The sequence below is a fragment of the Amblyomma americanum genome, chromosome 1, assembly GCF_052857255.1.
Source record: "Amblyomma americanum isolate KBUSLIRL-KWMA chromosome 1, ASM5285725v1, whole genome shotgun sequence".
Classification (NCBI taxonomy): domain Eukaryota; kingdom Metazoa; phylum Arthropoda; class Arachnida; order Ixodida; family Ixodidae; genus Amblyomma; species Amblyomma americanum.
This window is the reverse complement of record NC_135497.1, coordinates 512,262,798-512,287,975: the sequence shown is the minus strand read 5'-3', so window position 1 is coordinate 512,287,975 and position 25,178 is coordinate 512,262,798. Positions and strand designations below refer to the sequence as shown.

General features: G+C 46.8%; 1 protein-coding gene across 1 annotated transcript; it reads left to right on the top strand.

The window, feature by feature from the left end:
* Positions 1-615: 615 nt before the first annotated feature.
* On the top strand, positions 616-23,997 carry LOC144106825 (uncharacterized). Its single transcript, XM_077639775.1, has 8 exons — positions 616-826; positions 7,419-7,603; positions 9,692-9,854; positions 11,912-12,134; positions 13,939-13,993; positions 15,632-15,747; positions 17,296-17,677; positions 22,237-23,997. Exons 1-8 carry the CDS (start codon positions 682-684, stop codon positions 22,660-22,662), a joined length of 1,695 nt encoding a protein of 564 aa, XP_077495901.1. The 5' UTR covers positions 616-681; the 3' UTR covers positions 22,663-23,997.
* The last annotated feature ends 1,181 nt before the right edge of the window (positions 23,998-25,178 follow it).

Genomic DNA, 25,178 nt, shown 5'->3' with positions numbered 1-25,178 from the left:
AAGTGCTTTAACTTTTTCATATTGCCTCGAAAATCCAGCCGTGATCGCCACACGTTCCTGTAGACGCATGGTTTTAAACTTGCATTTCCTGCCTTTTTTCTTTTTTTATTAGGCTTCGTAAATATGCTTCACCTATTGTCCAACCAACAAAGACGACTTAACGCTCAAAATTGCAATTTATTTTTCAAAGCGGAAAATTAATAAAAAACCAATCGGTAATCTCCAAAACTGTCGCAAAGTGCGTCTCCGTAAACCCCTGTTAAAGATGCACAGAACTAAACGCAGGCCTTTGAAGCAAGCGTTCGTTGGCAATTCCAAATATGGGCATAGCTCCTTCGCGCTGGCAGAGGTGTCCACCATCGACACTGTGTTTGCTTTTGTCTGTTATTAGTTTAATTGCTCGGAAAGTTAATGCGCAATAGTTGCGCACGCGCAGGAGGAGGGAAAGGGAAGGCAACGTGCCGTCTGCAAAGCCATGCAACGCTGGCGCTTGCAAAGAAAAAACAGACAAAAGCGTAGAGAGAAGGTAGAGAGAAAGGAGGAAAAGCACCTAGGTACCGCCTGCAACGTGTGACCTCTCTTCAGAGCTCGACATTCTCTTGAGTGGTACGGATGAGTGCATCTACTTTTTCGATTTGATGCCGCGATAACCACTGCGCATTTTCCTGTCGCTTGCAGACAATGGACGACAGTGACTGGACCTGGGACGGGGACGGCTTCCAGCCGACCAAGAGGCCGAAGCTCGAGGGGTCATCCTCGACCAGGAAGTCGAAGCGTCCACGACGAAAAGGATCGGGAGGAGATCGCAGTCGAGCCAAGCCTCGCGGTAAGTGGTGCTGGACGGATAGCCGCCATATTGACCTACTTTTTCGACCTGCGCGGGCTTTCAAGATGACCGGGACCGGGTCGCGCTAAGCCTATCTGTACGGCGTCTGCGGTCTGTTACTGCAAGTTTTTCGCCTTTGCGCCAATATTTACGCGCGCTTCTTATCGGCGCTCGCTCGCGCATTTGCGCGGATGCTTGCGATGACAACGGTATTTCATTAGCGCCGGCTTAGCTGCGCGAGATGATGAAGGCTCGCATGGCGCGAGCCATCCGCCGCTCCTGCCAGGGCACGTTTCGGCCGTTCTTCTTGAAACATGGCGTAAGGAATTGAGGGCGCCATGTTTAGCGCGCTGGGCAGGCGTAATTTTTTTTGTTCAGCGAGTTTGGCCACATCCTGTATTAGTTTTTATGTTATGATTAGCGTTTCGGTAGATTGAGACACGACTGGTTGAGTTTTTTTATTTAATTTTCATTGCTCTGATTCATTGAGTGATTGACTGGTTCAATCATCACTGAATTATTTGACTGATCGATAAATATGTATAGTGTATGATTGACTTAATTGATTGAGCGATCGATTTACTGAGCGACTGATTGATTGATGTGCTATATATATGGACATGGTTGAAAACGTGATTGTCCTTGTGTTCTTTCTTTGTCCGTTTGTCTTTTACGCCGCTATTCAAACATTTATTACAAGAAACTTGCCCCACTTTCTCCCATTAGCAGATGGGGTTTAACGTCCCAGTATTTAATATCTGTTCTCCGATTGCTGGTTTCTGTCCACCACACCTGATGGCCCTCAGTCAGTGTTCTGCGCTCGTGCTGTGACCCTGACTTGTACAGTCGTCCGCACACCCTTCCAGAGCGCAAGGTGTTCGGCAAGGAGTTCGAGCAGAGGTCTGCGGACGACTGTACTTCCGCATTAGAGCTGGCTACCAGGTTGTCCCCCTTATGCGAGCTTATGAGCTCCTGGAATTCTTCGTGTGGTGGGTCTGTGGGGCAGTCCCGAAAGATGTGTTCTGTCGTGGCTCTCTCGCCACAAAGCTACGCAGGCTATGAGGATTGCGGTAGCGCAGTGAAGGGTTATGGATTAGTACCGACCAGCTGGTTCTCCTTAACGTGCGCTGGCATCGCGCAGTACACGAGATGCATTTGCTTCGCCTCCATGGAAGCTTACCTTCACTTGACCGATTGATCAGTCAATTGATTGGTTGATTGATTCATTCATTAGTTATTGACTATCAACTGATTGAACGAGTCATGTGCTATCTGATAGAATAATTGATTTAATTCCATAGTTTGATCAACTGACCGAATTATCAGTGAATTGACTGATTGCTCGCATGATTGATTTGATCTATGCTGATCAAATGATCGACTTTTTATTCAGCGACATTGGCTATATTCTGTATTAGTTTTTATATTATTATTATTATTATTATTATTAACGCTTGGCCGATTGCGACATGACTCGTTGAGTTTAGTGATTTTTGTTCTGATTCATTCTGTAGTTGACTGATTGAATAATTACTGATTTTATAGTCAGAGTGATTCATTTATTAAGTTATCATTAGATTTATTGAATGGCCAACCGAATGATTTAATGCGATGTATTGGTCAAAATGCCGATTGATCAATCGTTTGCTTGACTGATTGACTGACTATTTTAATTTGTTGAACGATTGCCCGAATGATCATATATTTGATTGAATGAATGATCTGAATTATAGATATAATTGCCTGAATGATCCATTCATTAATCGATTAATCAAACTACTGACTGAATAATTAATTAATTGATCGACTGATTAATTGATTGGATGATCGAATGATTGGTCTAATTTAATGTGCTGATCAAGTGACCGATTGATTAGTCGGCCAAATAATCAGTCAGTCATTTGGCTTCTTGATGAAGTGACTGATTTGTAGATTGTTTTAAATATTTAATTTGATATGCTCGTCAACTGCTCAACTGCGTAATCACCGATTCTTCCATTCATTCATTGAAGGTCTGACTGATTGATTGGTAGATTAGTCGATCGGCTGCTTGGTTTAATTTGAGGTATTGACCAATTAATCAATTTCAGTAATTGATTTTTATTGATCCATTCATTCATTCTTGACTAATCAATTTTTATGGATTTGTTGATTCATTCATTGCTTGAGTGGATGACTAGATTATTTGATATAATAAATCAATGACTCTCTCTCCACTGAATAAGTTATTTGACTGATCGTTTTAGTTACTGTCATTGATTTAATTTCAGGTTCATTATTTTTCTATGTTGTTCAACTGAGCGATTAATCAATCATTTAGCTGATTAGTAGATCAGTTGGTTAATTTAATTTGTCATTTTGATCATTTTGGCAATTGATCAGTCATTTGATTGATTGATTGATTGATTAAATGAAAGCTTACCCTAGGCGCTTGTTTTCTGCTGCTTCGAGTTTTGAGCGTGCATGTTTGGGGAAAATTGCAGGCAATGGGTGGTCTTTGTATATAAACCAGCTACCACAACACTCTTCGCGTTTTTTTTTCATTGCTGCTGTTTTTGTTTTCGTTGTTGCTTTTTTGTTCTTAATGCGCCTGGGTTTAGTTATTTTTCCTGTCTGTCCTGTCCGAAGCTGCCCCAGTATATTTAGCGTTTTTCTATTTTGCGTCTGGAGTGTTTTACAGAGATATTTTTGCGCATTTTTGCCTTGTATAGTGTGTTTCTGGGCAATGTCCCGTGCGACCATTGTTTTTTTTTTATATATTCCACCCTGTGTTAGGCACGGTAGCTTGATGGGAGAAAAAAGACGGGGGATGTGCGGTGCGATGGCGGTGCACTACACGTTAAAGATTTCCAACTGGTCGAAATTATTCCGGAGCCCTCCACTATGGCACCTCTTTCTTCCTTCTTCTTTGACTCCCTCATTTATCCGTACCTCTAAGGCGTGCTTCAGGTATCCACCGAGATATGTGATATGTTACGGCACCACTTCCTTTCGTCAAAACGAAAAAAAAATATTTCGGAGAGTTCATCCTATCGGTGCTGAGGATTGATCTTGGTATGCCAGAGGTTTGTTATATTGATCACTTTTTGGGATTTAAATTAAAAGCGGACGGCACCTGGACCCAATCGAATGCAGAAATTCGCGTGATTTTCGAGTTATCTCTCTAAATTCCCAATTTAGTCCGCCTTCCTTAGTCAACTTATCTGTTGGGCTTAGGCTGAGGTAGATTTTAACGCGACAGCGTTAAGGAGCTCGTGTCACAGAAAAGGCGGTGTCGTCGGCGTCGGCGTCTTTGGCAGTGAGCGAAGAATGGGGCATCTCGGTGGACACCTGAACCGAAAGGGAAGCGATTTTAACGCGACAGCGTTAAGAATTGAATAATTGATTGATTGATTACTAGATTGATTAGTTGAATGAATGATTAATTGATCGATCGATCGATAGATAAATCGATCAGTCAGTCAATCAGGCCATCAATCCATCAACAATCAAATTCCGTCCATTACAGTGCGCTTCACGTGCCCACATCGATCGATCGACTGATTGAGCGATCGATTTACTGGTCAATTGATCAACTGATTGATCATTTATTGATCATCGATCGATCGGTCGATTGATTTTTTCTTTCCTTACGGCGCGATCCGGGTGTCCAGCGAGAAATGTGAGACAGGCGTAATTTCCTTTACCCGCCGCGGTAGCTCAGTGGTTAGGGCGCTCTACTACTGATCCGGAGTTCGCGGGTTCGAACCCGACAGCGGCGGCTGCGTTTTTATGGAGGCAAAACGCTAAGGCGTCCGTGTGCTGTGTGATGTCAGTGCACGGTGAAGATCCCCAGGTGGTCGAAATTATGCCGGAGCCCTCCACTACGGCACCTATTTCTCTTTATCTTTCACTCCCTCCTTCATCCCTTCCCTTACGGCGCGGTTCAGGTGTCCAACGATATATGCGACAGATACTGCGCCATTTCCTCCCCCCCCCAAAAAAAACAATTATTTTTATTTCCTTTCCTTAAAAGCAATTCGTTTCATTTTCCTTCCGTTACGGCCCGGTTCTCCGCCGAGATATGTGAGACAGGTGTCCTTTCCTTAAATTGTCCAACGGGCCATGCGTCGCGCCGAACGGGAGATGGCGTTCGTTGTACTGACACGCTGTCGCGACTCACTCTTGAAGACGAACCTTAAGCGTCCTCCGATTCTTTTGAGACATCCGGGAGACACCTGAAGCTGTTGCAACGAGTACTCAACTCTCTCTTTCTGACCACATAAAAATCCTGGCATCTTACACGTATCTTTTAATAGAGTCAGTGGTAAGGCTCTATAAAAACCCGAGAACTTCACAAGGCGCAGGCGATGTTCAAACCTATAAAAAAACACTGTTATGTGTTGTTTTTCATATATATTTTATTTCTTTGCTATTTCATATACTACTTTTATTTTAGTACTGTGTTAATTTAAGGAAATCCTTCACCATAAGTTCCACAGCTCAGTGCTCCAGTGACTTTACGATTATTATTTCAACAGCTGCCCCTTTGGAGTCTGGCGAGCTTTGTTGCCGATTCTTAGGTTTACTACATCGGTCATGATAGTATCGAGTTAAAGGTTTAAATCATTTGCTGTAGACAAATTTTTTGAGAGGCAGTAAATAGCCTTCAGTTTCTTTCGCTGGAAAGTGTGTGAATAAATTTACCCGAAGCTATATACTATAACGAAGACTACACTGCGTTTCCACACGTAGTGATGTTGGGGAAACCTGCTCATCAGCCATCGAGGTCGTGAGTTCGACTTCCGGTTGCGGCGGCTGCCTGCCAGAGCTTTATGCAGCTTTTTTAGTCGAGCAAGAAAAACTACCCATATCATGAGGGTTCAGCACTCAGCACTGCAGCCTGTTTTTTTTTTTCGTGAATTGCATTCTGTTCACGCGGCGCGGTGGCTCAGTGGTTAGGGCTCTCGGCAACTAATCCGGAGTTCCCGGATTCGAACCCGACCTCTGCGGCTGCGTTTCGATGGAGGCAAAACGCTAAGGCACCCGTGTAATGTGCGTTCTCAGAGCAGGTTAAAAGATTCCCGGGTGGTCTAAATTATTCTGGAGCCCACCACTACGGGACCTCTTTCTTCATTTCTTCTTTCACTCCCTCCTTTATCCCTTCCCTTACGGCGCGGTTCAGGTGTCCGCCTATATGTGAGACAGATACTGCACCATTTCCTTTCCCCAAAAACCATTTTTAATTTTCTGTTCTGTTCATCAGTCTCTCATTCATCCCTTCTCTTACGGCGTGGCACAGGTGTCCGCCAAGGTGTGAGACTGATACTGCGCCATATCCTTTCCGCAACAACCAATTTTCATTTCCATTAGTAACGCGATGTACACGAATTCGGAATTGCTATGGTAATTTCTAGTTTTCAGTGCCACACAGTAAGAAGTGGCAGCCCTGGGAACTAGAAGCCCTTGTCCAGATTTTCTGATCTTTCAAAATTCACCTTCGCTAAACCTGATTGAGATTCCCGCGCTTCGAACATTTGGTTATGTGCTGGAAAATGCCAAGCATAATCAAACATATCAAGCGTCCAAAGCACAGAGGAAAGTTCTACATTGCCGCACCACGTAGTTATAGCGGGTGTCTCGCCTAAAATGCTCTGCATGTTTTAAAGATAATGTAACAGGGGCTTTTTGATTTAGAAGGGCACTTTTTTCAGTATACATGGTCAGCGGCGTTGTGCGTCAGAATAAACCTAAGACGTGCTAACTAGTAGCCTAGTTAATAGTTAACTTTTTGCTGTTACTCTTACTACTACCGTTAGTCTCTTTTTATTCTTCAACCCACTATAAGTAAGATCTATATTGGCTTTTAGAATTTCAAAAACCCAGTTACCCTAGGCGCTGTGGTACGAAAAAATTTCCTTAATTCGACAAGGTACATGCATTGGAGGGGTTCCTTTGCCTTCAACCTTCTCGAAAGCGCATGTATTTTGGCACGATATAGGCAAAGTTTGTTGGGCCACACTGCCGAGGGTAATTGCGTTGTTAAAATTCTAAAAAAAACTGTATAGATTTTACTTCAGGTAGGCTACAAGTTTCTCACTAAATAAGCAGACCAACAATAACAGTTAGAAAACTACCTATCAAATATTAGTTAAGCAGCCTGATAATTAACGTTTCTTGTGCTCTGATGCGCTACACCCCTGAAAATGCAATGGCGAAAAAGCGCTCTTCTAAATAAAAGCGCCTATTTAAAAATCAGTGCAAAACACCTTAGTTGCAACACCCTGTATATGTGCACGGCCATCCCTTAGGCCCCTCTGTCTATATTCGCCGCCAGTATTTATTTTTCCGCGGATAAATGATAGCTTTCTCGTCGATTCCATGCAAGGCATGCGTCTCGAAATCATAAACGACGAAATAGTCATAGAAGTGTATGAGCAAAGCTACACTGTAAACAAAAAGGAGTAAAAAGGGAGTAAGCTGCCCTCCAGCGCACTCTAGAGGGCAGCTCACTTTCTTTTTAGTCCCACCTCGGCATATTAGTGTTTACAGTGTAGCGCGCAGGGTGAAGTGCCCCGCAAACCAACGCCTGCTATCCCACGCTTTAACGCAGAGCGCTCGAACCACCCCCTCAAGAAAAATGAAGAATGTGGCGCGAAACGGGGACGCCGTGGCCGGGATCGCGTCCCCACGAAGGAGAAGAAGAAGCTGGGCTCGTCGGCCGTTTCCCAGCCGCCACCCGGTACCACGATGGAGTGCGGCCACGTGCCCAATACAGAGGAAGAGCCGCCGGCAGTGGTGATGAGCCAGATGGCATTCCTCTATCTCGCGTCCGGGAAGCACTAGCATGTAAAGCCTTTGTAGAAAATGTACTATCGTCATGGAAAGAAACGCTAACAACGAAGCGCCTACATGCTACTGTGTTCGACTTTATTCCATCGCGCTTTTACATCGCCCCCTTACAAAATCTTCTTTAGAGTCTATAGACTGTCTATAGACTTCTGTCTATGGAGCCTATAGACTCTTTAGAGTCGAACCCTGCAGAAGAGACGATTGGCAATAAAAATACTATAGACTTTCTATAGGCAATCTACAGATTTATGGCCATACTTTTTCGGCAGACTTTTGTCTATAGATGGTCTATAGACTATGATTACACAAAAATAAACGTATAGAAAGGCAGTATAGTCTATAAGATGTTTGTAGACTATGTATACACAATTTCTGTAGGGGGTGACAGCAAAACACGTTAGGCCCGTCCATGATACATTCCAGGAGGAATCTAACGTCTTTGTCGTACGAGCGGGGTAAAAGCGCGATGCAAACAAATTCAAACAGCGCAGCGTGTAGCCGTTGCATTGTTTGCGCTTCTTTCCATCGCGATAGTACAGCTCCGGGGGGTGGGGGGGGGGTGGGGGGGTGGTGTTCGCTTGCTTCTAAGACGCCTAGTGGGGCTCTCTAATAATTCCTCCTAGGATTCCTAAGCTAAGGACGAGTAAGAACACGAGCTCCTACAACCATGGAGGCATTTAGAACGCTGAAGTTGCAGAACCAGCCAAAACGCATGCGCAGAAGTATACCCGGTGAGCTGTATATTCTCGGCGAAGGAGTGTTCGCTGGAGGCATTCGAGAGCTGGGCAGAATTACGGCACTGATGACGTGGCAACAATCTCGTGGCAGTCAGAAACTACAGCTGAGTTACATGCGGTCCATTCCTCGAGAACGGTGAAAACAATGAGCCGACGCTGAGGCAGCGATCGAATATCGGCGTTAACACACCTGACATAGGTCGCCGGTTCGAATCTCTGCCAGGACGTTGGTTCTAACTTGACTAGTAAGTTTAAGCTGCACCGAGCGCGACATCGTGTGCCACAACCACGAACACTCGGGGACAAACGGCTGAGCCGCAATACTCATACAACAGAGGCGTTCAGTGGGGCTAGTTCGTACAGATGCATCTTTTGTAAAACAGTGCGAACAACGTCGGAAAAAAGCGCGAAGGACACGGGACGAGCGCTGTCCCGTGTTTTTCTTGCTCTTGTGCGACGTTGTTCGCGCTGTTTTACAAAAGATGCTCATATGAAGGTTCGTAAAGACGTGGAACTGGGTGCATATAGTTCGCCGGTTCGAATCCCTGCTGCGAGCTAAGCTCTAACCGTACTAGTAAGTTTGTGTAAAAATGGCTGAATTTTGCGACGCCATCAGGAAAATTCTGCGGCAAATGGTTTTCCTTTTAACCCAATGTCAGGAGTGCTGCCCACTTTGACGCCTGCCGGAGGGATATATACACCGGTCGACTTAGTTTAATTCTCATTTGTGGTGCTCAGGCATGACGCTGTCGCCTGTTATTATTTAATTCCATTATGTAACCACCTCGGTTACCATGGCAGCCAGTGGTTTACGATTTGCTTTATAACGCGTAACGCTGTGACCCGAAACGCGAGAAGTAGAGCTTCCCTCTCTATGTGATGTCGTTGCTACGGAGGCCGCCATCTTGTATTCTATCCGTGGAATCAGCACCACTCGGAGGCCGACCAGTAGAGTTAATGGTCAAAAACTTCTGGCCGGTCATCGCAGCAAGGGTCTGAAATAGCGCATGTCATCTCTTCTTAGCACTGGGGGGCTTATTATGGCGCGATCTAAGTACAGCGCGCCGTCGGATGGTTGGCTTCAAACCAACGCCGTCCGCCACCAATGCGCGTAGGCTGTGGTTGTGCTTCTGCTTCGTTCACAAAATCACCGCTGCCTAAGCTGCTTGGCTGAGTCTTTCCCGTCTCGGCCTAATGTAACGCAAGCATTTCTTTCATGGCTGCATTGAAGTAACCTAAGCTGCACGGCAGAATCTATATCCTATGTCTAATAACCTCGCCTGTGTCTTACTCGCAGTACAATGAAGACCTATTGGAAGACCTTGCCAGGGAGTACTTGGAAACCATCAAGCCGGACCTGAGCACGGTCGTAAGGCTCAAAGGGAGGGACTCTTCCCTTACCAGCCACAGCCGCCGGTCCCGCTCCTTGGAATACGTGGATACCACGAAGAGGCGCCGTGGTGAGAGACTTGTGCCTCTTTCGAACACAACTTTCGTGATGATCAGAGTTACTGCGCAAGTACCTAGAGCTGAGCTTAGACCTGTGAAGTTGTTGCAGAAGGCATCCAAGTTGGGCGGCAAAGCCTCACTTCATGTTTGCAGGAGATGCTTTGCGGGGACGGGGAAATCTTCGAGAGGTTACCGTCGACAGTCTCATTCCCCCATATTTTACCGTGGACACTGCTCGTTTATGCTGGGTGTTTCACTTCGGAATTTGCACAATTTTTAAAAACAAGCTTCCAGAGTTAAAAGATCACTTTTTTTGGCATAGCATTGTCAGTGGTGTAATACATCAGAAAACAGTTGAGACGTGCTACTAGCAGGCTGGTGAACTAATTCTGAATGGTTAACTTTTTAACTATTTACGGTGCGTTACTTTTTTATTGATGATTAATTAGAACAACCTGACCGCCCTAAACTGTTGCCGACTCCAACACCGAACGTGCAATATGTAAATGAGTTTGGATACTGCGGCCTCGAATGACTCACGCTTGACGTGAGCTAAATAAAACCGGCGCCACAGGGTGCAAGCTGTAAGAAAGGATTTCTCCAAATATTTTATATTCTACGTTAAACAATGATACTGGACGGTAAAACAAGCCAACAAGACAGGCGTCAAGCAATGCAAAAACGTATTGTGGAATTTGCTACTCAAGCCATACCGTGATTCAGTGTTTTTCTGGGACATACTGCAGCAAACAATCAAAACGGATATTGAGATTTCGCCTTAGAATATAAGGCTCTTCCCGGCCCTGATAAACTCCGGGATTCCGTGCTATCTCTTAATGATGACTGGACTTTTTAGCCTGCGGAAGAACCGCATGATGGATTGACACACAGATCCCCCTCTATCATCTAAGCCTCTGTTTAGTGAGCAGTGCGCCTTGGTGCGGGGGGTTTATGCGGCGTAGGACAGACAGCCTGAATGGTCGCCAATTCTTGACGCATGTGTATGCTTCCCGGCATTTTGGTGTGCTTATAGAGTGCAGTGTAAGAAGACATGAAAGTATGTGTCGGCATTGCGGAATAGTATGGTTGCCCGTAAAGCATTTGGTAGCGTAGCGGGCTTGATTTCTGTGCAATGGAAAAAAAATAATCGTGCTCTCACGCAGTGGGCAGCGAACCAGATCTATTCCCGCCGCGGTGGGTTCGAGTCTCAGTGGCGGCAAAACTTTTAATTTTTAATTTTTTAGAGGTAGAGGTCAAGGCCTCAAATCGGCATTAATTTTTTACAGCCTTGGTCGTGAAGTTGAGCTTTGCCTCTAAAAGGTAATTAGAACACCATCTGGTTAGACCTCACCGGACAGTGCTTTAGCTATCTCATTCTAGTCTGTTACTGTGTGTCAAAAGAACGAAAACTCTGCTTTAGCGAATATAGAGAGTCTAGAAGATTAAGGTTGCGATGCGAAATTTGTGTGGCAAATAATGAAGTTAAGTGGAATGAGCTCTCCAGATCGATTTCTATGCGTATTATCAAAAAGAGAAAAAGAAATTCTAACAAACATTTTTTTTGAACTTCTGACCGCTTATTACCAGTTGGCAGATTACAAGTTGTACATGGCTGCTGTACATTACATTTGCATCGTACTGTCGTTGCTTTACATAGCTGTGGCCTTTGCGCAAACGGCGCGTACACTCTAAACATGAATACGCCTATAGGAGAGTAAACAGGGAGTAAGCTCTCTACTAGCGCTCTTCATTTTATAAAAAAGGTTGTGGTGAAGGACAGGTTACTCGCTTTTCACTCCTTTCTCTTTTAGAGTGTACCGTTGACGCGGCATTTCAGTTTATGCACTCTGCCACATTCGTCCTTTTGACCAGGCCGGATTTGTGAGACGCTGTTTAAATGCGTGCCCTGTCGCCCCATTCGAAATCCTTCCACGGTGATGAAATAAGGTGGGCCCTCTTGATAGAGAGAAGGCGCGCAATGCTTGGCTGCATTTCGCGTGCGAGGAGACACTTCCGCTAAGCCTCGAAATGAACTCTAACCGCGGCATCGCCGGGCGTGGCCGGGCAGCTTCTTCAGAGCCCGCCAAACGTTCCGGCCGCACCCGCACCATGTCCAGCCCCGCCGGCACGTGCACCGTGGCCAAGCTGCCTCCGGGTCCCCTGGCCGAGCTGCTCCCTGCTGGCACCATCGTCCGCAGGCCTCCGGGCAAGCTGGTGCAGCTGGTGGCGCAGGCGATCCATGAAAGCCCGCTACAGGTCCTGCGTGTACGGCACGTGTACGAGGCGTTGAAGTAAGTCCCTCGTTTTCTTTTTTGGGGGGAGGGTGTTGTCGAGACCTCCTGCTAAATTGCGACCAGCGGCTGCAGTAACGTTACTTGTGATTCAGTAAGAGCCGGCTTGACCTCCTCGTTTATACCAGTCCATGGTCGACAGTGGTTGGGCAGATGGTTGTTGATAATCACAAAGTGAACAACGGACGGGAAAGCGTTAGGGTGCTTGCCAATGTTTCGACAAAAGGACTCGCCTTCGTCTGGGCGAAGACAAGTATTCTTGTCGAAACATTGGCAAGCACCCAGAGCCTTTGTCCTCCACCGTTCAATTTATGATAGGCGCATACCACAGCATGAAGTACCGTGTCATAAGCAATCGTCTTGTTCTGTACTTGGTAATAATGAATGGTGTGTGGTCTTGCCTAACCTTTTTGTCTTAGCTCTTCCTTTAAAGCGTCTTTAGCGTAACCCGCGTAAAATGTAAGCTCAAGCAAGCTTTGGGTTCGGAAGCCCAAGTGCTTGGCTGGCCTCCTCTCTATGCACGGACATAAAATAACCGAGAAAAAGTATTTCATAGGTACGAGGATATCGGCGCTAACTCTGTTCTTGTCTAAGACCCCGTTAAATGATAGCGCGCCAACCCGCGTTATGGAGCCGAGTATCGCATGCTACACCAAGTTGAAACTACTGCTTTAGACTCTAAACATAAGGGAGTGAAAATGGAGTAGGCTTCCCTTTAGGGCACACAGGCAGGGACACTTCATCGCGCAATAAATTTTTGTCCTCTAGGGCGCTCCCATTTACAAAGAGATTGGTGCGGCAAAAAACCGCTTACTCCCTTCTTACTTTCATATAGGCGTATTCATGTGTAGAGTGTGTAAAACCTAACTCTCGTCTTTAGCAGCAGCGCGAAGCATATGCAGAGAAAGTCAAAACGCGATTAGCTGCGATCAGCGCTTCAGGTTTTGGTCACTGTATGCGAGGCGCAGTTGCAGCGAGTCCTGACCTCCTGACCACAGGGAATTCCCTCGTATGCGGGATGCACAGGGTTCGAATCCCTGTACCGGCGAGGGCTCAAACGGTTTTCTACTGACTACGGCTCTCGCACGGGTGGAGCACATGGATAACCTAGCAGACATGTCCGCTTATGTTCGCGCTGGTTGGTTGGAGCCCCAAATACGCATCTGGCTGCGGTGTGACCACGGATCTGACCCGCGTTTCCTGTCATGTTATTTGAGCTGAAACCGCGAGTCGCGTACACGTGAGGAGACGATCATTAGCTGATACTGAAAATGATATTTTAATGAACCTCTGCCGGTTACATGACTACGGCCACTACCGTGACTGCTTGCTTCACGGTCACTTGGCTTATGACAACAGGGCCCAGTTACAAGCACCACACTCTGGTCATAGTTGCCAGCACTAGACTACACTGGAAACACCACATCGCGTTTGCCATCGAGTAAATAACCGTAATCTAAGCGTGAATATGACAAAAGTTGTCCTGAAGGGTTAAATTCTGAGGTATTTCTAAAAGGAGGAACCACGGCTGTGTTTGTGCTGAACGGGTATGGCAGCATCTACGCAACTAGCGAGATGCGAAGCGGCGGAGACAGCGTCTGTCACTTTTATCAGAAAAAACAGAAAGACATGGCCTGTGTACGCCACGCTCATGTGCCACCTTCAGTGTGCGCCAGCTTCGGTGTATAGAGGCATGCTCGAGTGTGTGTATTGTCATTGAGAAACTGCAGTTCCGGGTCGAATGTTCCCGTGTGTTTCTTTGACGGCGTTCTCGCTCTTTTTTGTTTGTTCCCCCAATTTGCAGGAAGAGATATCCATATTTCATGTTTATGGATAAGAAGGACGAGACAACCTGGAAGGTGAGCAAAGCTCCGAGATTGATTCAAAAATCTTCACTGATATGCGGTTTTCCATTTGGGCACTGAAACTCCCTTGGACGTCCTGGAGGCAATTAAGACGTCCTCCGGACGTTCAGTGGAGTTTTAGTTCCCATTGGGTGTGCCAGAATTTTTTACCTGAGAGAGCGGAGAGCTGTCACTCTCCATGTGGGATAGTACTTGGCGAAAAAAAAAACAACTTCGGGGTAAGAAAAGGAAAAGTGCACAAACACGAAAATAAAAGTTCCATTATGAAACTTCAGAAAACCAATTTCTAGTGATTTATATACCATTAGATTTTAAGTATGACTCAAAGAACAGTGTTTTGTAGACAGCTAAGCAAAAAGTTTAACGCTTGGTTTGTGTACAGGTACAAGCCGTAACAAATTCGCACTCGATGATCACAACGTGCGGTACCTCTTGGCACTGAGCTTGAAAAGAATACTACAGGGACTTTGGGAGCCACTCAGCGCATTTGGGGTTTTTAGTGAAAATAGATTATTTGCTTCTTCGTCGCTATACTGAAGTTGGAGCAAACGCAGCAAAAGATACATTGAGAAAAGTGGTATAAGAAAAACTTTTTTTTCGCCCATCCATTCGAACTGTTAATGGCAGTGATGAACAAAGCTTCGCTATCGCATGCTAGATGTGAACGAGTGTGTAGCATACAGTCGAGAGACCTCGAAAACTAAAAGCGCTGACGTCGTTTGAAAAATGGCCGGTCTCGGCGACATCTGAATTTCACATTTTAGCTTTCTAATCTAACAAAGACTCCTTTTCCAGTTAAAGCAGCCTATTTTTCAATAGAATGGGGTTATCTATAGTTACAGATCAGCTTAGTTCGTCCATTGATTACATTGATTACAAATGAACAGCTGCGTGTCATACTGCTGGAACAGTCGCGAGTAAAAAAGATTAGTACAGTGACATCACCGGAGCGATGAAAATAGCACCGCGCGGTGAAGCGGCGCCATGCTTTGTGAACACACCTAGCACTTTAGTTATCGGCGTGTTCTTAGCCCCAGCGCCAAGTGTTGCTGTATGCCACTCCTGTGGCACGTCCCTAATTCCAATCTTCTTTACTCGTGGCTGTACAGTCTTCGTCACGATTAGCGGGAACACGAGAACTCATTAATGGCATCGCGTAGCACAAGCCCGTTCTAGTGGGACTGCCTGGGATATATGTGCAATGTGCGCCTCTCATGCCCTGTTCATGTATACGCTGTTTCCTCGCAGCGCCGCTAGAAAGCATTGGTAGTAAGCGAGGCCGCGTGCTAGCGTGTTCCCGCTAACCACGACGAAGGGAGTGGAGACCTCCACACACACACACTTGTCAAGGAACGCTCGAACGATGGACCGGGATGCACCGGCGGTACTTGAAAGTGCCATAGGGCTCGAAACATCGCCATATCGGGCATAAACATTCGCATGAATCATGGCTTACTTGTCGTGTCTCTCAAAAAGTGCATCGAGCCCGGCAAGTAGCGACGAATGTCACAAGCGCACAACACACCGCACCGTTCTAGCGTTCTGTAGAGAAGTGTGTGGATATGTCTTTGCCTATGAAACCGGGGCCACTTGTTTGAAATGAGTGACCCACTCCTGTGTCCACTGTCGCAGAGCTCTGTCCGGCACGCCCTCTCCCAGCGATGGTTTAAGAAGGTGCACACGCACCCACCGGACAGAAACGCCGCGCGTGGCAAAAGCAATTTTTGGGAGATCAACTACCACAACAGGTACGCATCGCCTCAAGTGCGCCTACGGAATGGTGGGCTGCGGAGGCATAGAGCGGCGAGCTTCGATGGCCGACGCCTCGTCTGAATGCGATAGCATCAGAAGCGTCATCGGGTAGACAGTTAATGGCTGCAGGGAAGTGACATGTTTAGATGGGAGCATTCCCATTTGCTGGAATGAATTGACATCACCAGATGGGAGCATTCCCGCCTGCTGTAGAGAAAAAACGTCAGCAGACCGGTGGTCACGTCACTTCCACTGAAGATAGACATCAACAGCTGCTGATGCTATCGCACTGGCAACACAAAATGAAAAATAGGCGTCCCTGTGAATTTTTCTTTTTTTTTGTGGTGGTTGGGCGAGGCAGTTCTGGCTAGTAAAATGCCTCATCCTATGATCGTTGCTCTCTCCTTCGCTGGACTTCCGGCATACTGTGCACTCAGTGTGCGAAGGCTATGTGGCGCACCCTGATTGTAAATATATAGCACGGAAAAGGGGAGAGAAAATTTTTACGCTTTGTTTTTCTCAAGCCGGCAATTCATAGAGGAGAATTCGCCGCGGCCATCCTGCAAGCAGCAGACATCTTTGACCGCAACAGCTTGTGAAACCCATTGACTGGCCGTGTTCTTACCCGAAAGGAAGATGTGCTCTAGCTCATTAGATGACTTTGAAGGAATATTAACGAGAACAAAAACACACCCCACACACGGAAGGAGACCAGGACCCACACAAACCCCCTTATCCTCCTATGCCTTCTCCTCTTTCCAGCCGCCAAGGCGGCTCAGTGGTTATGGCGCTAGGCAGCTGACCCGAAAGACGCTGGTTCGATTTCGGCCGCGGCGGTCGAATTTCTATGGAGACGAAATTCTGGAAAGCCGTGTGCTATGCGATGTCAGTGCACGTTAAAGAACCCCAGGTGGTCGAAATTTCCGGATCTCTTTATTACAGCGTCTGTCATAGCCTGAATCGATTTGGACGTTAATCCCCATAAACGAAACCAAACCTCCTTACCTTGTTTCCGCGTCTTTTTACCCTAGTTACTATCCCCTCCGGCTGGGAGCAGGCAAAGCTCCGCTCGCCATTGCGGCGCATCACTCTTGTCTTCATTGGGTATTGCGGCCATTGCACACTGTGACATGTTGCGCGCTAGCACCCCTTGAAAGATGGAGGAGTGTGAGGACGAAAGAAGGCAAGCTATGCTTTCGGTGGGTCGGTGCTTCGACGAAACACGAAGCCAGTGACAACGAATACGAACGTCACTTCGTTCTTTTCATTTCACTTGTTGGTAACATCGAGGAATGGCTGAAATTACATATTGGAGTGGTCAAGTTCATGGCATAATAAACAGAAAATAAGAAACCCGGCAGAAAAGCGAAGCACAAATTACTGTGGCGTTTTGCAATGTTAGCTAACGTATTTTTAAAATACTGATGGTGTTCAGGACGAGTGGTTTGGGGTAGCGGCTCTATCGCCTATAGATGTGCGATAGACAAAGCTCTCTGAACAGCCCTCACACCCTCCCACTTCCATCCTAACCGGTGCACTTGCAGGCCGCGCGGATGGGCCATGCCGGAGGAGGAGGAAATGTCGAGCACTGGCTTCGGGGAGTCCCCAGAGCCTACGCCGTCCGTGTGGTCGCAGGACCTGGACATGGAGCTTGACCTGCTGCCGCCCTTGCAGTCTCCTCCGCCCCAACAGCAGGCGTGCACACCTTATCAGGTGTTGCTGTCGCCACAAACGGCGATGCAGAGGCAGCAGCCGCCTGTGGCGCGGCCTATGCCGACCCATTCATCAGCGCCAACCCTCCAGTCAAGCAGCGCGGAACCCTCCTTGATGTCTCCCCTCTACATGCTTCACATGTCGCCGCCGGCCTGGTGCACCGGCATGGACGAGATTCCTGTTGGCAGCGAGTTGGGCCCGCTTTGTGCTCAAGTACGTACTCGGCAGCATCGACGAGATTCCGATTGGCAGCCAGTTGGGCCAGCTTTGTGCTAAAGTACACATACTCGGCAGATGTAGTCAGGTGGGCAGACGACGTTAGGAAGTCTGCAGGAACAGTGTGAACCACAACAGTATCCGCCGCGGTGGCTCGGTTGTTAGGGCGCTCGGCTACTGAGCCCCATTTCCTGGGATGAAACCCCGCCACGGCAGCTGCGTTTCGATGGAGGCAAAACGCAAAGGCGCCCGTGTGCTGTGCGATGTCAGTGCACGTTAAAGACCCCCGGTGGTCTAAATTATTCCGGAGCCCTCCACTACGGCACTTCTCTCTTCCTTTCCTCTTTCACTCCCTCCTTCATCCTTTCCCTTGCGGCGTGTTTCAGGTGTCAAATGATAAATGAGACAGATACAGCGCCATTTTTATTTGCCCCCAAAACCAATTATTATTATCGTGGAGTCAAAGGCTAATGACCTCTCGAGGGTCATTTAAACATCCCGCAATATCAACACATAACAACAGTGATTATGTCACAACACAGTTCCTCATTGGTCTTCATGGACGTGGCGTCATTCCACTACCTGTACGCAGTGCTTGCGAAGAGATAAAAATTGCTGCTGGCTCAGCTCCGGTCAAACCTGGTATGTGCGCGATAGCTGACCCGAAGAATACGCAGCTTCGCGCACGGCTTGTCGCTGTCATTTTTCCGCTTCTTGACGGCGTCGTTTGGAGAGCCGTCCCTCTCGTTGTACGGCGTCTCGGCCGCGCGCTTGGCATTCACGGCTTTTTGGGCTCGTTGTTGACTCGCCTTATACCACGCCACGACTTCGGGATCTGTCGACGTGGCTTCCCGCAGTCGCCGTTGATGTCGGTCGCAGTATACACGCCGACTTTCCGCTTCTTCGCCCATTGTTCATCTGAAGAACGAGCGTTTCGCATCCTATGCTTATCAAGGGGCCGAGCAATGACGCGCATCTGTTGCGCAACTGCGCATGCGCGATGCAACGATGCGTAGTCGTTGGCAGCTGCTGCGGCGATGCCGCAACTTTGACGTCACGAGTGGCGTACCTGTTGCTCGGCGCATGCACACTAACGGCTCCTGCTCGACCCTGTGCCTTGGCTTTACATGGCGTAGTCAAGCTTTTGTTTCAATATTGCTTCGAAAACTATTGCGCTGATAAGGAAAATGGTCGAGCCTGTACTCGAAGCGCTGCCCTTTGGTCGTGAGCCGGGCACGCTACCCCTGGTCCAGTAAGAAAAATTCGTCCGAGTTGGTTCAAGGGAGACCTTGTGTCCTGAGGAATATCACGAATTTAAAAAAGATCTAGAATAAAACAAGTAAGGCTACTGCTACACCATTGCTAAGCCCAAAATATTGCGCGAAAGCAGTTTCCTGAAGGTGGACACCACCGCCACGTACCTCAAAGTACAATAGTGGTATCCACTGACCCAGGGAGCCAGTTACACATGCTACTCAAGAGGGTTCACACACGTAGACTAAGGAGACACATCCAGTTCAGTTCAGTTTATTACCTTAAAAACCCCCGTGGGGGTATTACATAAGGGGTGGATTATACAAAAAAAATAAGTACAATGGTTTGCCATGTGGGTTCAACATACAATATGATCTGTTAGTGCTTTAGAAAAGTTGGATGGGCAGGTGATAGCGGCGATGCTGTGGGAAAGGCCGTTCCAATCTAATGCTGCTCGGGGGAAGAAGGAGGCAGCGAACGTGGTCGTATGGGTCCGAGGCCGGGCAACTTGAAGAATGTGACCAGTGCGATGCGATCAAAGAAACCAAATAAGGACCAGTGACAGTATTTTCGAAGTGATGTGCAAAAAGGACCCCAGGACCCGTATGGCAGAGCTGTGTCCCCAAATTTTTTTTTGTAGGGGGCTTAGATTGGCTAATGATAATGGTTGCGCTATGGATATTATAAATATCTCCACTACCTAGTAGCAGGAGATCAAAACACGTGGTCTTATGCTGCTCTTGCAGAAGACTTCCACCTAATTGAGTTATTCTGTACCCTTCAAGAGAGCAATGTAGAGCATGACGGCAGGCCTTTCTTGTGGATAACGAGTCCCCTGCTCCGCTCACACTGTGTGGTATCCTTCCTCTCTTCAGAATGCACAGAGCCGTTTGAAACGCGTGGTGATTAGGATTGGTTTTTTGTGGACTTGACTGTCATCTCCTTGGCTGTCGTAATTTCCGCAGAGTCCACAGACGTCACCTAACGCAAAAAACTACTACCCACGGACAGCCTCCGCCTCCTAACATCCACCCAGAAAGCTACGCAGTTGTTATACAGGATGGTTCGCCTAAGCCGTTACATAATTTTTTTTCAATATGCTTTTTGAGTCAGAGTCCTTATCTCGCCTTAGCAACGCCAGCGTTGTAGTACACTAGAATACAGTGGAGACGTGCTAAATATTAGCCTCGTTAACTAATACTGTCACGTAGGCTATTTCCGTAGGTTAACAGCCTTGCAGGTAGATCAAGGACTAAGCCCGAAGAATTAGGCGCCGCAGCGGTCAGCAAAAGCGGCCGAGGAGAGAGCACGAGCCGCGCACTTGTTTACCTCAGTAAACATTGCAAATGCCCACGCGGGTATTTGCCGGGTTCCCCTTCTAAATTTCTACCTTCACAGATCTGACCTGGCGGCTTCCCCATTGTGCCCTTTTTGTGCCGAACCTGAGACAATAGATCACTTCCTGCTGTTCTGCCGCCGCTTCTCTCATATGAGGAAGCGTCTTTTGCAAACTCCATTTCATCAACTCGGCTTGCCTGTGTCTTCCGGAGTTGTTCTTTCTATTGGCGCTTCTTTGCTTGGCTGAAGAGATAGGAGTGTGCGCTCTGCTGTGCGAAAGTTTCTTCAAGAAACGCAGCGACTCCCATTCTAATTTCTTTTTCCGTCAGTCAGTACGACATTGAAACATTACAGTCATTGTATACTATTATGTACATTTAGCCATTGTCCCATCCTCGATCTCCAAGTTAACAGGACCCCTGTCCTTCCGTCTTCCCATCTATCAGAACACATACTATTACCACTCCTTTTCCCGTCAAAACTTTCCTGTATCCAGCAATTAACTGCCTGTATCTTGGCCATTCCCCTGTAGTGGGCATGTGCCTGCAACGTCTGAGGCCTTCCTTCCTTCCCTCCCACTCGGGGGATTGGCCAAGGTGTAGAGGCATAAACAAAGAAATTTCGTTAGGAGATTACGACAAAATTATTTTACCATCAAGCGTGAATTTTGAAACATTTATCAATAATAACGACAGAAGAATATTTAATGTTAAATAACAGACAGAATTCTGGTGAATACAGAAGAGCTCGAAGAATATTAATAGAATGTCCAAAATCCTCGTTGTTCCCTTCAGCGCTGGAGGTAATATTGAATATTTACTTGCTTAAGAGTTGCAGTTCGGCTTGTTAATTATTGCGAGGTATGTAGCCCACCGTAAGTAATATGATTATCACTTTCTAGAATTTTGAAAGCGCTGTTACTCTTGGCTCTGCCTCCCCAACAAATGTCGTCACATTGCGCGAAATACATGCGCTTTCGAGAAGCTTGCAGACAAAACAACCTGTCTAGTGCAAGAGTTCGAAAGAGGCAAAATTTCTTAGGCCACAGTGGCGAGGGTAGCCATTTTTTCATTATTTTTAAAACTGATATGGATATTATGGTGGACTACACGCCTTTGAATGATTAATGAGTTTAACAGCTACACTCACTATGTTAACTATTCTATACTAGTTAACCATTCGGCTAGTTAGCACGCCTTAGCTGTATTCTGACGTCCTGCACCACTGACAATGTTACGCCAACAAAATCATCCTAACTCAAAACGCCTATTTTTAAAAACTGTGTAGAATGTTAGGTGAAAATGTGCACAACAAAAGTACGCAGTAGACGTACGTGCAGTTACAGCAGTATTGCATCCGTACACGAGAACGTTGCCATGTGGACCAATTGATATACTCTATTGGTCCGCGTAGCATGGAAGTCTACACCGCTGTTTATAAAATTGGGAACATTGCGCTGTAGCGGAAAAGTTTTGTAAATACGCCGCCAGTGGACGCTGACTGTCAATTTTTCCAAGATTTAGTGTACAGGCTCCTATATTTGCGCGTTTGTTTTCCCTGCGCCGCTCACAATTGTATTGGCTAAGCACGATCACCTGATTGAAAAGCATCCATGTGACAGCCCATTCGGTCAGCTGGTGTTCTAGTGCTTTGCGGCATTTTATTTTGACGGAGTGCTCATGTTCAGTGAAATGAATTTTTTCTTGTCAATAACGCGCAATTCCATCACAAGTGTTCGCTATTTCTTGAAAAAAAAATTGTGAATTGTGGCGTTTGCAACACATGGCGCCACACAGCCACTTGGCGAGTATTTTGTGCCTTATCTTTGCTCGCCGCAACTTACGCACAACACGCCGGTGGAACCGACCAGCGAGGGCTTTGGCCATTCTTCGCCACACCAGAAGCCGCAGCTGGCTCTTGCACAGGAACCGCATACGCGACCAGAACTCTCTTTTTCTCGTCAGGAAAAGCATCAAGAACAAGAGGCAGTGATGCCTCAGGAGCAGTCCCTTCCGCGACTGGGACCATCAAATTCGCAAGAGGGAACCCTGCCGCATCCGGAGCTGCCTCTGCCCCCGCAGTTCCCGTGGCCACCGCAAGAGCCCCCACTGCCAGGAGGACCCACTTCGCCCCCTCGACAAGAAGAGACCGGGCCATGGGGTACGGGACCTGGATTCCGGCCGCGATCTGGGCGGCTACAATTGCCGGGGTGGCCATACGTAGGGGAGCCTGTGTTTGCGGCGATCGCCAACCCAAGGAGGGCCGTCATGATGGAGGACGGGACGTGGTACATCCTGGTGTATCCGGCGTTTGCCGAGAACGACGAATGCTTAGCCCGAGCCGTATGGCATTGGGAGGAAGGAACTCCCGCGGATGCCGTTGCACTGTAACCAAGCCTGCGGCACCTGCAGATAGCAGCCAGCACCTGGGCGACGGGCTGGCGCCTTCCATACTCGGGTTCTGACAGGATGATTTTCACGGCGTAACTGCGACCAGGGCAGTCATCTTAAGAGTCGGCATTTGTTATTAGAGAGATTTAGCATAGCGGTGACATATTAGCGTAGACGTATACTGGCTTACCGGACACCTCCTGCTCACCAGCACTGGCACGGTGGAGCCAGGCAGGGCCACTGTGCGTGCGCAGGCTGTGTCCTGTAAACTGGTATACACCTGCGCTAGTAAGTCTCCGCCAAGCTAAATCTCTCTATTAGCTTTCTCCACTACGCAAAAGAGAATGCGGGTTTCTTTTTAAATTTTTCTTTCTTTCGGAGCACGGGTGGAGACCAGTATCGTGTCCTCGTAGTACAAGGTAAAGCGGCGGTTAAAAGAAGTGGTTTTTCCCGTTACGTGTTTTTAAGACGTTCCTTAACACTTGGTCTCATAGTCAGGGTACAAATCTTGCGGTCACTTCGTGAGTGTCCGCGAAATTCAGGCGAACTATAACGTTTTAGACCCTGAACCCTCGGCTGTTTGATGCGCCGTTCAAGAAACTGTGTAGTCGTTTACGGCATTTTTTTTTGCCTCTCGGAGCGAAGCTAGATTTCGATGGGGTCAACCCATCGCTGCTAGACAATGGCAGCTTTTACATGTTTTAATATGTCCTAGTATTTTTGATGATGCTGCTGCGTGTTTAATTTTTCTTGCCAAGCATGAGGTGAATCATTTCTCTATCTCACCCTTAATGTCGTGTGCCTTATATCACTCTGCAGGCAGCACCTAGGTGATATATGGCACCTTTCTGAAGGTAGAGCTGGGAGTGATCCACTCCGACCGCTAGCTAGGTGCGAGTTCAAAAGTGGTCATCGTTTGCAGTCGAGTGCTGAAATATGCAATTTTTTGATTCTGGGCTTGCTCTATAATTTGGTTCTATGTTGGGTTGTAGATTCATGGCCCCAGCTGATTTTTTTTTCAGTTTTCATGTTGGATGTTAATATAGTTCGCTGCCATCTTTAGTGCACCAGGTGTTTAAGGGAAGGTGATAACTATTTTTTTAAATAAGGTTCTTGAGGTAACGAGAAGCAATTTGCGGCATAGTATTATGAGTGTTAGCGGAGGTCAAAAAACAGGCGAATCATCTTAACTAGCTAAGTGATCAACTGAATTAGAATACTTAACTTCTTAAATATTACCAATAGGCACCTGATTGCAATTAGATATATGTAGCCGGCCGTTAGTAATAGCCATATAAGTCTTTAGAATTTCGAAAACGCCATTACTCTCGCCGCTGTGGCACAACAAAATTTGGTTAATTTAACTAGTGGCGACCACTGAAGGGGTTGCTTGCCTGCATACTTTCCGAAAGTGCACATATTTTAGCACGATTAATCAAAATTCTGTCGTGCCACAGCGGTGAGAGCAATGGCATTTTCGAAATTCTAAAACTAATATGGCTATTATTAACGGCTAGCTACAAATCTATATTTGCAGTCAGGTGCCTATTGCTAAAGGTTAGAAAGTTGCCTATTACAATTTAGTAATCACTTAGACAGTTAAAATGATTCGCCTGTTTTTTGACGTCCTCCAATGCTGGCATTACTATGCCGGAAAAGCTTCTGTTTACCTCAAAAACCCTGTTTTTACTCACTAGTGATAACCTTCCCTGAAACACCTGGTATATTACTGGCCACCTTTAGACCACCGAATTCTCTTGTTTCCTTTATTCATTTGCCGTTGAGTGTGAGGATTATTGTCCCTAATGGACCAGGTATGATCTCATTTTTTTTTTCATTTCTGCATTTTTTATTGTACAGTTATTTGTGTGTAGCTATGTGTCTGTTATGCTTGGTTCGTATCTGGTAAGCAAGGCGGACGAAGCTCGTTTTCTGAATAAAATTTTAGAAGCAAAGAAAAGTCTGGTTTCGATTTGTGGGCGACACATTGTGCACGCACTCCAGGTGGTCTCAGCCGTTGTGCAACTTGAAAGGTCACCGTGTGACCTGTTCTTAACTTTTTGATCTGATAATTGCATTACGACCTTCAGACCTCTCCCTCTCTGCTATGAGGGGTCGCCTATATTGGTGCAGAAATGGATTTTACGTGACTCACGACAGATGTTTCACCCATTCCTGCATATGCACCGCGCAGTTCACTTGGATAACCATTAAGGTTATTTCTCATGTGTAGCAGTAGAGGCACACTTGTGTTGAAAAGCGGCTATTGTATACATGCATGACATGACATAACGTGCGCCATAGTGGTGATTCAGGCATAGCTTTGCCATGCAGGCCAGAAGAAGCCCTTCTTGCAGTGCTCCTGGTTCAAAAATGGCGGCTGCTGTGATGTCTATGCAAGCTATATTACCCTGTATACATGGCTGTTTCTTGCAAGTTGTCCGTAGGACCGTAGGCAGTGCGGCTAGATTACACTTGTAGCATTGAAGAGAGAAGGGAGTGAGAACAGAGAGAGA

Coding starts and splice junctions, on each gene's coding strand:
- LOC144106825 (XM_077639775.1), top strand. CDS start 682: ATGGACGACAGTGACTGGACCTGGGACGGGGACGGCTTCCAGCCGACC. Junction 827..7,418: donor CAGTCGAGCCAAGCCTCGCG/GTAAGTGGTGCT, acceptor GCTTTAACGCAG/AGCGCTCGAACCACCCCCTC. Junction 15,748..17,295: donor GAGATCAACTACCACAACAG/GTACGCATCGCC, acceptor GTGCACTTGCAG/GCCGCGCGGATGGGCCATGC.